General features: G+C 30.7%; 1 protein-coding gene across 2 annotated transcripts in view; it reads right to left on the reverse strand.

Annotated features, from left to right (window-relative positions):
• The window catches only part of LOC145329626 (uncharacterized), a 264,384-nt gene that overhangs the window by 80,835 nt on the left and 169,599 nt on the right, over positions 1-13,950 (reverse strand). The window contains exon 1 of one of the 2 annotated variants that reach the window (XM_080173939.1): positions 9,009-9,419. The exons of the other annotated variant lie outside the window; for it this stretch is intronic. Coding sequence (XP_080030065.1) covers positions 9,009-9,404 — 396 coding nt within the window. The 5' untranslated portion in view covers positions 9,405-9,419. Of the gene's footprint in view, positions 1-9,008; positions 9,420-13,950 lie in introns of those variants that run through there. 2 annotated transcript variants of the gene reach the window in all.

Consider the following 13,950-nt stretch of genomic DNA (forward strand, 5'->3'; position numbering starts at 1 on the left):
GTTAGAACGTTCAGACTTAAAGCAAATACCTAAACTATATGTTCCCATATATGAAAACTTCAAAGTAAACAAAACCATAGCATTTAAAAACAGACGTTATTCTAAAATATATCAGAATCCTAACCCCTGGTTACTCTGTATAAATATATCAGGATCCTAACCCCTGGTTGAAAGGCAAGCTATAAATGGCAGGGGATTACATCTTTAATTGCAAGAATTACAACAACATTTATTAGGTGTCAACACAAACCAGCGAAAAACATGGCTATTGGTAACTGGATTCTTTTGAAATAGTGTTGCTTATTTTCCAAAAAAGAATAATCATTTATTATACATATCAAAATAGTTAAAATGTTCGTTTTTTTATTTAAAAAGTCCTATTGTTTTTCTATCATCTTTTTCTTCTGCAAGATTTTTTGTTAAAATGATATTTGCTATTTAAAAATATTTTACTACATAATAAGAACTTCTATTAATAGCACATCTTATTCTTAATGTGGTTATAATTGGCCAACATTGCATCTACTTAATTTTAAATTATATTTGTTAATTTATCTTAAATTATATAAATACTATTTCTTGTCATTACTATTTACGAAAGTAACAAGATATTTTTAAGTTTGTCTATCAATTAGAAGCCCCTCAAGATGTTAAAAAATATTGATATCTTCATTGAATTTTGGTCATGGTCAAGTGCAGGTTTTAGGCTATTTATCATGAAAGCGAAAGTTGATAGTTAAGAAAACTTTATTAAAGCGAATATTTTCTATAATTAGGGTATGTCCATTCATAACGTTTAGCTCTTAAAGATAATTTAGGCATGCTAAAATTGTTTTATCGACTTTAAACTTTGCATGCCTAACAACAACTCTATAATCGTTCTTTCTTATTTTATTTTATTTTAGAACATAATGAAATGCAGTATCTATTAATTTTGGAACATGTCCAATCCTATACTTTTATATTTTCCCCAATATTTATTACTTGAGTAACTAGACATAGAAGCATGCGAAATGCGAATGCTGTTAAAAATCCTTATTATGACTTGCAGTATTAAGGCTATTCGGATTCCAGATGAATCCTATAAAAGTTTGGATTAGGAATTATTTAAAATTGTTTTCGGATATTCTTTTAATATCTGCAAATAATCTAACCTTTCATTTGCTATTGCTAAAAGAAATGTTGTCAGATACATATTCCCGAATGACTCAGAATCCGATCATTCTTCACTGTATTAAAACCGGTTCTGGATCAAACTTCAGCCCAGCGCAGCCAACAAAAAGCAATTAATCCTGTAATTTTTCATTTCAATTTTACGAGAAAAACAGTTCATAATATGATGAATTTACATACAATCTTGAGTGTTTGAATAGTTACTAAGTAAGGTGACTTAAAGCTTTCCTAAAGAAATACGGTGAAACATCATATTGGCATATTTTTGTTCAATTAAAAAAAATAATGCCTTGTAAATTTATAATACAGCACATAGTAACAGCCCCTTCCTATTTACTTCCCTCTAATCTATTAACACAAATATTTATCGTCTTTTGTTGCTTAAGTGTGATATTTTTTTTGTTATTAGGAATTATATGCGAAAACTATTGCACACCCAAAATAAAGACCTCTTATATAAATATGTCATAGTATAAATGACTTACTAATTATGACTTATTAAAAAACTTAATAAACCCTTCTTGGATAAATACTGTAAGACAGGTTTATAATATGAAAAACATCAACAAATTAATATTGGGAGGAAGAAAGAGTTGTGGATTGATTTAACCTACAATGTCCCCAAGCTACATTTAAATGGTTTTCCTAATGAAAATTCGTAAAAAGTGTAAAATATTTCAGTACCTATAAGTTTCTTCATTATTTTACAGCTCGACTCTTAAATCTCACATATAACTATAATAAATATAAATAAAATAATATTAAAATAAATCACATATTAAGTGTATTGTAATCACATATGAACTAGAAAGAATATATATACACTTAAAATTTTGCGAAACAGAAGGAAATAATGTTTCTATAAAACTGTTTATTATTTCAACAAGGCAATTATGTTAATAGGGTAACAACAACAATAAGCTGTTTAATTTTAAAAACTATAAAAAGAGAACAATAGACTGTAATATAGACATGATTAAGATAATCTCATAATCCAAAAATGTGTGTGGCGTTTGTTTGTCAATCAGAGCGGGTGTAGGTTTTACAAATGTAATGAATAGACATACAGCCTTTATTATAAGATAGCTGCTCTACTTAAAAATGAAGTATACGCACTTTTTAATAATTTTCAAAGAAAACATTTTGTAGTTTCAAGGGGTAACCAAGAAGATACAAAATCGTTGGAGTGAATCAAAAAGCCAACCACAGCAACCTACCCTTTACCAACAGATTTCACCCTTTCTTTAAAAAGCTCGCACACCGTAGAAAAAAACGTCTAGATTTCTTAATTTTTAAAGATGCGCTACTAGCCTCTATGGGCTTTGCGAGAGACAAAACATAGACTAAATGACTAAATCCATTCTAAGATATAAATAAGGCTGTTATAAATTTCTAAAATTAATGGGTCTTTTTCTTCAAACTAAAAATGCTAAAAAGTATTTAATTAAAAAATATTAAAACTTTTTATGTCAAAATTGTTCCTGCCATCCTAATTCATTTTTCTTAATTTTTAAAAACTTGTAATCAGAAATGTATTAAAAATACATAAAAATTAACTAATAAATTAAAAGCTTTTTCTTTAAAATAAATCTCAAAAAAAACAGAACTTTACTATAGCTTTTTTTGGTAAAATTCCACTGTACGCATTTTCGCCGGAGTATACCCTTTTTTCTCACCTCCAGGACTACAGTTCTTAACAACTTTCTTGAAATCTGCTTTGCTCTAGATACGCTAATTTATTTACCTAATTCTTTCACTCAAAGGAGGGTTAACCAAGACAAAATTTACTAAAATCTACAATGAATAATTAGCCCTATTCTAAGCATAGGCTCGTCGTCGGTCCGTCTAATAGTCATTCAAAGATTGGTAGTAAAAGTATAATCTATTATTTCTTCGTAAATTCTAACTTTAGACTCATACAAAATTTATTTATTTTGATATAAGCCATTTATTATCAATATTGTACTGAGCTCCTATTAATGTTGTGGGTCATCTCAAAAACGCCTATCTCAAAAGAAGGCTTTTCCCATAAATTACCTACTACATTTTTTATGAGATCTTACATTTAGCTACATTAGTATATAGGATCTATATGCTAATTTTGTAGTAAGATTTTTATGTCAAATCTTAAGACTTCTGCTTGTTATACAATACATATAATATTACAAATTAGATAAATGCAATTGGCTATTATATTGAATGAAATTATTCCCATATGTGTAAAAATTTGAATATAATCAGAAAAAAAACTTTTCAATAAACATGTCGCATACAGGTCAGAAAGGGAGGGACTAATGAAATTTAAATGATACTGAGTGATACTCAAAGTTTCAAAAACATATTCTCTCAATTGTATCCTTAATAAGTTTTAGGACAAACTAGCAGTGTCAAAACTTTTCAACCATTGAATTATAATTTTGTTTTTTAACAGATAGATGATATTTTCTGGTTGTAAAAAAAACTTAGTTTCAAGAATGTGAAAAAATTTAAGAATTTTTGTGGCGTGGATTAGTGAGGTAGAACATTATGATACAATTTTATGAATTATATCATCGAGGCAATTTCTAGGGAGTAAGCCATAGATAAGAAAATTTATTTACACTGAACAAGATGATAACTTAATTGAAAAAGTATTATTAAATCCATAGGTAGCGCAGCTATGTATACATTTTGACAAAAAAGGTTTACTGTCTAATTGAAATAGTATAGTTAGACGTTTAGTACAACAATTAAATTCAATATTTCTCAAACTTGGGGACTATTAAAACGTGGTACACTATGACAGATGAACATAAGGACATACCTTAGTAATATAGTAACTGTGTTAATTAACCGTAAATAATTTAGATTTCTTTGCAATATAACTATCGTTCAATTCCTGAACATTTTAAAAACGTATTTGACAATTTTATTCTCTGTTATTTTTCTTTTCTTTTTTGCAATCTTTTTTTATTTTGCAAAAAAAGCGAAAATGCATAAACTGATAGGCTAAGGTGTTCATTTGAAATAGTAACACTATATAACTTTTTATTTCATTGAAAATCAAACAACTATAATGAATAATTTTCTATTTCCTATTTAAAACAGGACAATTATGTGTTGTAGTCAAAATTCTAGTTAATGAGAAGTATTGCTACTATACCTACTGATTTTACTACTTCTTGATTTTTGTGAATTTATTAGGCTAAAGTTTAATATGATCAGTAGGTATTGTAAGGCAACTTTGTGAGTCATTACTTCAGTCCTTTAAGAAAGCAAAGTACATCCAAACAGGTAGCTTTAGGGTTCGATTTATAGCCTGATGAGTATAAACTCAAAAAATAAATTAATTCGAACAAAAAAAACACGAAATCTATACATATTTTCAGCTGTCGTTGGGGAGGGGGGGGGGGGATATAATAAAATTCACGACCTCTCCATAATTTTAGATTTTTTCTCTTGTTGGTTGTACCTTATACCTGGTAAAAACTAAATTATTAAAAGGAATTTTGCATCTAATTAAAATCTTATAATACTTAAAATACTCTAAGAACATTTAGCTTACTTTATATAAACGGCAATATGACCAAAATTAATGGTTAGAAACTATGAACCTATATGGACCAACAAACATATTATAATGATAAAATGACACGTAGTTAATGCTAATAGGGAAGAAATTGTTAAATAAAAATACAAGTTAATGAATGTGAACCATCCATAAAAAGTCTTTTCCAAACAGACCAACAATTAATTTAAAACCTTTTAATTTGATGTAAACTATCAAGATAACGTTTTTGGAAAGGGTTTCCATTTTTAACCAAAAACTGTTAAAAGTTAACATGTAAAACATTTTAAAATCAGAGCTCACTTATCGCTAATTTATAAAAAAAATATTCCTTTTGAATAAGACCTAGCTTATTTAGAATTAACGGATCTACTGCAGTTCACGGTAAAATATTGCTGGTAAGCAATATTTCCAAAAATCTATGAATTTTAAAAGCTGCTAGCTGCCAAACTGCTGAACGTACAGATCATGCCCGCACACTGTTTTAAGCGGCATAAGAAGGCCTACAAATAATCTGGAATAGCCATAAATCAATAATGCATAATTATCTCGCAGTACAGAGAAATGCGCGAAAAAGACCTATTTTACGCGTTTTTTCTTCAGTGAAGCTTTCCCTGTGCATAATTGGATCTTGGCTATTCCAGATTATTTGTAGGCCTTCTTATGCCGCCAAAAATGGTGTGCGGGTATGATCTGTATGTTCAGCCGTTTGGCAGCTAACAGCCCTTAAAATTCATAGATTTTTTGGAAATATTGCTTACCAGCAATATTTTACCGTGAACTGCAGTAGATCCGAACTAACATATCAAAATTAAGGAAAATATTTTAATGTCTTAAAAAAACATTTTATGGGGAATATCGTATGTCTTGTAAAAACACTCCCGTGAAGAGTATTAATGATTCAACCTTAATAAGGCTTTTAACAATTTAGGTAAACGTAAAAAATGATCTAAGAAAAAAAATGAAATAAAAAAAATAAATATCTAACGATCTTACCTAACGAAAAAAAGAAACTTAATTTTTCCGATTTCCATGTTCAAAATCATATAGTAGCACTTATAAATGTAGTTAAATCGATTTTCATAAAAGAGTGATACTCAGTGATTTATTTACAATTCTACCAGATTTAACTTTTTCTCTAAACAATGATATTAAATAGTTATTGCGGCGATACTTATTTTTTTCTTTGCTACTTTTTAAAAAATTCCATCCATGCTTTGGTGTAAACGTTTAAAATGTTTGATTGTCTGTCTGTCCAATGGTTACATTCATTTATTTAAATCCTCTTTTAATTGATGAAAACCAATTTTAAGTCTGAAACACTTTAATTCTAAGTCTAACTAATCTAAAATAAAAACAAACTTTTTTTAATGTTATGTCCTGCTACTTAATATCTCTGGAACACAAAGAATTTTTAGTTTAAATTTAAAATCCCCTTTCTAATTTTCAGACCTTAATTTTCAGACATTGAATCTAAAGGGCTCAACCTAACCTAACTAATCTAAATCATAGAATAAATATAAAAAAATAATTAGGGGGTGGGGGGCATTTCTACTCTATACAACAAAACCCCTATAAAAGGGAGGGGGACATCCAACTACTAAAAAAAATAATTTTGTTTTGTGAATAAATGTCCTACCATAACCCCAGTTTGTGATTAAATGAAATGATGTAGAAAATAGACTGATGAAAGTTTCACCATTACTCTGTCTTTGTGTGTGTATTTTCTGTGTTTGTGTGTGTGTTTATTTTCTGTGTTGAGTGTGTGTGTGTATTTTCTGTGTTTGTGTGTGTGTGTATGAAAATAATGGTGTTTGTGTTAAGTTATGGGAATAATGTTTATTGCAAACAGATAATTTTGTTCATTTGTAATTTCAAAGTACTTTAAAAGTTTAGGAGTGAAATTTTTCCCAGGGTTGAGTCGTTTTTGGAGGGTTGCAGTATCCTCCCTCAAAAGAGATTTTAAACTTATTTATAGAAAAAGAAAACCATACGACAAACATTGATTAAGAGCTTCATACCCCCCCCCCCCCTCCAAATAAAAATTTGCTATCACAATCAAATATCTGTATAGAGAAACACCATGTTTTGGCAGTTTCTGGTGGCAAAATTAATGTAAAATCATCAATTATCAGAAAACCACATAATTAATATTTATTTATTGAAAGGGGGTTTAGAAATAATTTCATTTATGTAAAATAATATTTCAGATATATAAGGTCAAAATTCTCGATTGACTTCATTTTATTATTACCAATATAACAATATCCTAGAATAGAATTATTTAGAAAAGGGAAAATTATTATATCCTGTAAGTAATATAAAGTAATAAGGATTTTTGTCTGAAGATAAAATCTTGGAAATTGTAGGCCAGAATGGATTTACTATTCATGGAAGCTTTATGAATGTTTCATAAACACTCTCCCTTCACTAAGGATCACTTACAAACCTCTATGAACGCACCAACCTTTGGAACGTGCTTAATAGGAAAAACTAAAGCCTAGAATAATTCCTAACTTTTACCGTAACCCATTTTCTAAAATTAAACTCAAATACAGTTTAGCTTAACCATTATTTTCGAGGGTTAAATAATTTTCCATTTATCTATCTTTTGAGCTAAATCCGCTTATAATAAACTAAAAAATAAAAACAGTCAGTAATAAAGCTTAAACCTGTTTACCTATTTGTTGATCAAACCTGTTTTAGAGTTTTTAAATAATACAATATTTTCATTTTTTCCAACTTACCTAAAAAAATTGAGAAATATTAATATAAATACAATGGATAGCATCGACTACAAGCGTCACTCGAACCTGCAACATCCAACTTAAATATACATTCTTTTAATAGCCAAGACAAATATCCTATTTTAGTAATTCTTTGTTTGTTTGCACTTTAAGATCTCGCTGACCAATGAGTTCTCTAAGAGTGGAGGGACTTCCTCCCGCCAATTCTATTAATTGCCCATAAAAGCTAGTGTCGATTTTAAAATATATATACATATTACCTCTTTACTTAAGGGCATATTTATCAAATTAAAACTCCAAACAAAAAAAAGTAATAGGTACAAAAACTCAATGAAAATTTGAAGAGATAAAAAAACGTTACAAAAAAGGGAATTGAATGTCAAGGTTCAATTAAACAATCCAAATTAAAGTTATTAATCTTTTCAACGTTCTATAAATTTATTAGGTCCCCTTTAAAACCCATCTCTTAAATATTTCATTAATATTATAATTGTTTGCATCGGTTTTTAAGAATTTAACCTTATAAGAAAAGAAAGCGGCTGTGAAACCCTCTTACCAACGAAAAATAGCCTAAAACCTTGCCAAGACCAATCAAATAGTTCATTAAAACAAAGGATAACAAATGCATTTAAGTATCATATGCCTTTCAACGTATCAAAATACTTTTTTTTTATGTATTATATTAAAAAAAGAATAAAACAAAACATATTTCTTTATACAATTAATGAAAATGGAGTTAAGTCACCAAATCTAGAACTTTTTTGTTGTTTTACGGAGACGTTTTCTTAATCAAAATAATAATTTAAAGTCGGAGTTGGGATAATATTATTTTTCATTTGTAACAGTTAACAGTCTAGTCAGGAGATTGTGGGTAAAGTTTCAATGCAGCAAAAAGTAAAATGCAACATAATCATAAAGTGTTGTCTTTAATTTTGTCTTTAGTTACATCAAATTATTACAACAACCCTAACTATTTTTGTCATAAACTTTACTTCTGCCCTTAAAAATGAAGTCTGAATTGTTCACCCGTTGACTTTAATTTAGTACATAATATTAATTATATGAAGATGATATTAATTTTTGATGTACAATCTTAAACGAAATATATAGACAAATATACATTTAATTCTTTCAATTGTATAGAGGTTCTAAACTATAGTTTCTAAATTCAACTTTGTTTAAAATTAATTTTTTTCTTCTTGATTAGCTTCCAATGGATTTTTTGCTACAATATGCCCAAACCTTTCATGAAAATTCGTTAATAATGGATTGTATCTTACTAGTGAAGATGAATTAATCTCAAAAATGTTCATACAAACCTATACAAATTTCTTTTATAAACATATTTTTTATTCCAATAAAAACGGACAAAAAGTTTCCCTAATAGTGAAGAAATATAACAGAATTACAAGAACCAAAAAGCAGCTAGATTCAGTGATGCTCTATTAATTTACAGGATAAGAATATTTAATCTATTAACTTCACTAATTAAAAAACTCTACTCTACCAATAACAGAGGGTTTTATAAAATATTTCCAAACCTGTTTCTTTACAAGTTTTCTGTCCTCCGAATGTAGCTGGCCCTTTATACCGCCGCCGTTTCCGGCCAATTTCCGGTCAACGCTCCAAGTCACCGTTTTAGACGACGGCGGCTTGTATCGCTCAAGCGTTTTGCTACGCCGAGATTTCACCGCCGTTGACGTTGAAATTGGCGGGTTATTATTGTTATTGTTATAATAAGGATAATACCGGCGGCGGCTGCTGGTTGAACACGCCGTTCCGGCGTCGTACAGTACGACCGAGTTTGGCGGGGAGACGTTAAATCGGGAGAGGTTGTGTTCTCTTGGAACCCCGGCTGTGGTGGATTTCGGCGTTGATTCGGTGGCTGTTAAACATGGTAGGCTGTTGTAGCTAGATATGTAAACGATTCCCTGCATTTTTAAATTTATTTAGATTTCAATAATAGAGAAGTAGCTCTTTAAAATAATAAATACTTCATACCAATACATGTATCTAGGGGCTCGTTCTCTGTATTCGAAGGAATAAGGAAGAGTAGAAAGACAGCCTAAAGCCATCCCAATACTGAAATCTATTATAAAAAAAACCTTAGCCTAATATGAATTTTAAATGAAGAACTCAATCGGTGGAGAAGTAATCGAAATATTATGCTCCAGACAAAAAAAAAAGTTTTTTCACTTAAAAAACTAAATCCAGTTGATATTCATAATTAAAGTATAGTAAACTAAATACAAGGGGGGGTTTAATGCAACCATCTCGTAATCAATGTATAAATGGCACTTAAAATTCGAATTTTGATCTGAAATTTTGCATGAGTAATCCTTGGTAGGTCTATTTTCCCTAAATCGAAAAAAAAGTTGAAAAAGTAACGGCTAACGGCTCAGCCGTTTAGCCGTTTTTTGGCTATTTTAGGGCAAATCTGTCATACCTTACGTAGAAATCAACTTTTTGAAACATACTTTTGCTTTAAATCATGTGAAATGATACAAAAAAAAACATTTTTTAAATTTCTAGTACCAGCAACTACCGACTAGAACCGTTTGAAAACGTTTTGGATCGGAAAAGAGCATTATGTGGAGAGAGGATTCGTGATGGATTTCGCTTGAAAATACCCAACAAATGGCTAAACGGATGAGTCGCCAGCCGTTAGCCGCTACTTTTCCAACTTTTTGTTCGAAATAGGGAAAAGGATTACTCATGCAAAATTTCAGATCAAAATTCGAATTCTAAGTGCCATTTATACATTGATTACGAGATGGTTGCATTAACCCCCCCCCCCCTTATCTGGATATAAACTTTTCTCTTTATGAATGTACCTGACTATCTACCTACCTATAGTTATAAGGGGGGGGGGGGAAGTTTGTACACTTATAGGAAATGAAATTCAGTACCAATGTTTGGGAGGGTCGTATGGGCTTGTTTTTAAAGTTATCAACCTAATTCTTTTTGTAGGCTCTCTTATATGACTTGATATACACGTATTTCTTTGAAAATTGAATTTCGGTACTTTCCTTCTAGGGGCTTGTGGAGCAAAAGACCCCCCAAAACACTAAAAATATGAGTTCTGACCTTATTTTTAAAGATATCGACCTGATTTTTTCTTTATAATACTTTTTTAACATACCCGAATCAACGAACCATTACAGATTTCATTTTGGGACTTTCCTTCTAGGGGCTTGTGGAGCAAGAGACCCCCAAAACACAAAAATATGAGTACTGGGCTTATTTTTGAAGATATCGACCTGATTTTTTTTATAATACTTTTTTAACTTAACCGAATTAACGAACCATTACAGATTTCATTTTGGGACTTTCCTCTTAGGGGCTTTTGGAGCACGAGACCCCCAAAACACAAAAATATGAGTACTGGGCTTATTTTTGAAGATATCAACCTGCTTTTTTTTATATAAAAATAATATTTAAACATAACCGAATCTACGAACCATTACAGATTTCATTTTGGGACTTTCCTTCTAGGGGCTTGTGGAGCAAGAGACCCCCAAAAATCATAAAAATATGAGTTGTGGGCTTCTCTTTTAAGATATCAACCTTATTTTTTTATATAATAAAAAATACTATTTTAACATAACCGAATCTACGAACCATTACAGATTTCATTTTGGGACTTTCCTTCTACGGGCTTGTGGAGCAAAAGACCCCAAAAACACTAAAAATATGAGTTCTGAGCTTATTTTTAAAGATATCAACCTGATTTTTTATATAAAAATACTATTTTAACATAACCGAATATACGAACCATTATAGATTTCATTTTGGGACTTTCCTTCTAGGGGCTTGTGGAGCAAAAGACCCCAAAAACACTAAAAATATGAGTTCTGACCTTATTTTTAAATATATCAACCTGATTTTTTTAGGAACACTTTTTTTAACATAACCGAACTAAGAAACCATTACAGATTTCATTTTGGGACTTTCCTTCTAGAAGCTAGTGGGGCAAAAGACCCCCAAAAAATATTTTTAGAGATATTGAGCTGATTTTTTTCATGAAAACTTTTTTCACATGTTTGAACTAGGTAGCCACTAATAATTTTATTTTGGCACTTTCCTTTTAGGGGAAAGTAGGGTAAAACACCTCCAATACAAAATAAATTGAGTTCTCAGGTTATCTTTAAAAATAAGCTCAGAACTCATATTTTTAGTGTTTTGGGGGTCTTTTGCTCCACAAGCCCCTAGAAGGAAAGTCCCAAAATGAAATCCTTAATGGTTTCTTAGTTCGGTTATGTTAAAAAAGTATTATTTTAAAAAGATCAGGTTGATATCTTTAAAAATAAGCTCAGAACTCATATTTTTAGTGGTTTTGGAATCTTTGCTCCACAAGCCCCTAGAAGGAAAGTCCCAAAATGAAATCTGTAATGTTTTCTTAATTTGGTTATGTTAAAACAGTATTATTTTTTTAAAATCAGGTTGATATCTTAAAAAATAAGCTCAGAACTCATATTTTTAGTGTTTTTGGGGTCTTTTGCTCCACAAGCCCGTAGAAGGAAAGTCCCAAAATGAAATCTGTAATGGTTCGTAGATTCGGTTATGTTAAAATAGTATTTTTTTATTATATTAAAAAATAAGGTTGATATCTTAAAAGAGAAGCCCACAACTCATATTTTTATGATTTTTGGGGGTCTCTTGCTCCACAAGCCCATAGAAGGAAAGTCCCAAAATGAAATCTGTAATGGTTCGTAGATTCGGTTATGTTTAAATATTATTTTTATCTATAATACAAAGTAGAACGATGTCTGTCTGTCCGTCTGAAGCTTAAGATCTCAGTAACCACTGAACCGATTGGGCTCTACTCTTCAGGAAATATACCTACTGGTCCTGTGATGGTTTTAAGCTATTTTCTTAGGGGGTGGGACACCCCCAACCCCCCCAAAAAATGAAAAATACCCCCCCCCAAAAAAAAAAATTTTTTTTTTACTTTTTCTTCTTAAATCTAAAATACGAAAAATTAGGTTGATCAAACCTCTTGGGGTAAGCCCCTAGAGGCTAGGGGCGAAGCCGCTAGTAAAAAAAAAAGCAGGTTGATATCTTCAAAAATAAGCCCAGTACTCATATTTTTGTGTTTTGGGGGTCTCTTGCTCCAAAAGCCCCTAAGAGGAAAGTCCCAAAATGAAATCTGTAATGGTTCGTTAATACGGTTAAGTTAAAAAAGTATTATAAAAAAAATCAGGTCGATATCTTCAAAAATAAGCCCAGTACTCATATTTTTGTGTTTTGGGGGTCTCTTGCTCCACAAGCCCCTAGAAGGAAAGTCCCAAAATGAAATCTGTAATGGTTCGTTGATTCGGGTATGTTAAAAAAGTATTATAAAGAAAAAATCAGGTCGATATCTTTAAAAATAAGGTCAGAACTCATATTTTTAGTGTTTTGGGGGGTCTTTTGCTCCACAAGCCCCTAGAAGGAAAGTACCGAAATTCAATTTTCAAAGAAATACGTGTATATCAAGTCATATAAAAGAGCCTACAAAAAGAATTAGGTTGATAACTTTAAAAACAAGCCCATACGACCCTCCCAAACTTTGGTACTGAATTTCATTTCCTATAAGTGTACAAACTTCCCCCCCCCTTATGTAATTATGCTGTAAACTAGATCTCATTACATGAGGGCCTGTTCATTAATTGCCTTCTTGGCAACCCAACTATACCTGGAGGTAAAGAACACGGACATAGATAAAAAGAAACAAATAACTGATTGATGTTTTCCCTTATTTTAACCCCCATGCGTCGGGCCCCATTCTTTATTTTTAAAAGCGAAGCTTTTCTATACTTAAGGTCGGTCCGTCCGTCCGAGACGGATAGCTTTTTTCGTTAAGTTAGGCATGTTAGAATTGTCCTATCGATTTCAAACTTTGCATGGTGATTGCTGTAGTAGTTAGGTACGATTTAGAAAGCGTAGCAATTATATAATCATTACCAGAACCGTACGTCCATTTTAAACATGTTGATTTTTTACTTTTTTAACAAATGTTTATGTGATCTAATTATCCGATTGTTCTGATTTTTGGTATACTGATTCCTGGGACAACAAAGTACAATATTATAAGCAAAGCAACTCTATAATCAAGCCCTAAAAATTTGCATATACATTAACCTGTATAAAGAGGTTTTTCAACAAATTTACCCACAATTTTGCTTTGACTCTTTATATTCATTTATATTCTGATTATTCAGTTCTGACACTATACAAGTGTTAATGTCCGTTTGTCCTATAGTTTCAGAGCTTCGCTTTTATGGATGTTGTCATCCTTGTTTATATAAATTGAATACAACAAGGATGGCGACAGCTTTTTTGTTGTTGTTTATGCCTAGCTCCTGCGGGGAAACTCTGTACCTAATATTACAAAGTATTTTCAATTCCATAAAGGAAGGGAGGGGAATCTGTAAACTAATTACACACCCAAGAATTTTTTCTTCATATTTTGCTACCCATATAAATAAAACAATCATACTC

This window comes from Acartia tonsa, chromosome 10, assembly GCF_053477335.1.
Source record: "Acartia tonsa isolate MP-2025a chromosome 10, ASM5347733v1, whole genome shotgun sequence".
Lineage (NCBI taxonomy): Eukaryota > Metazoa > Arthropoda > Copepoda > Calanoida > Acartiidae > Acartia > Acartia tonsa.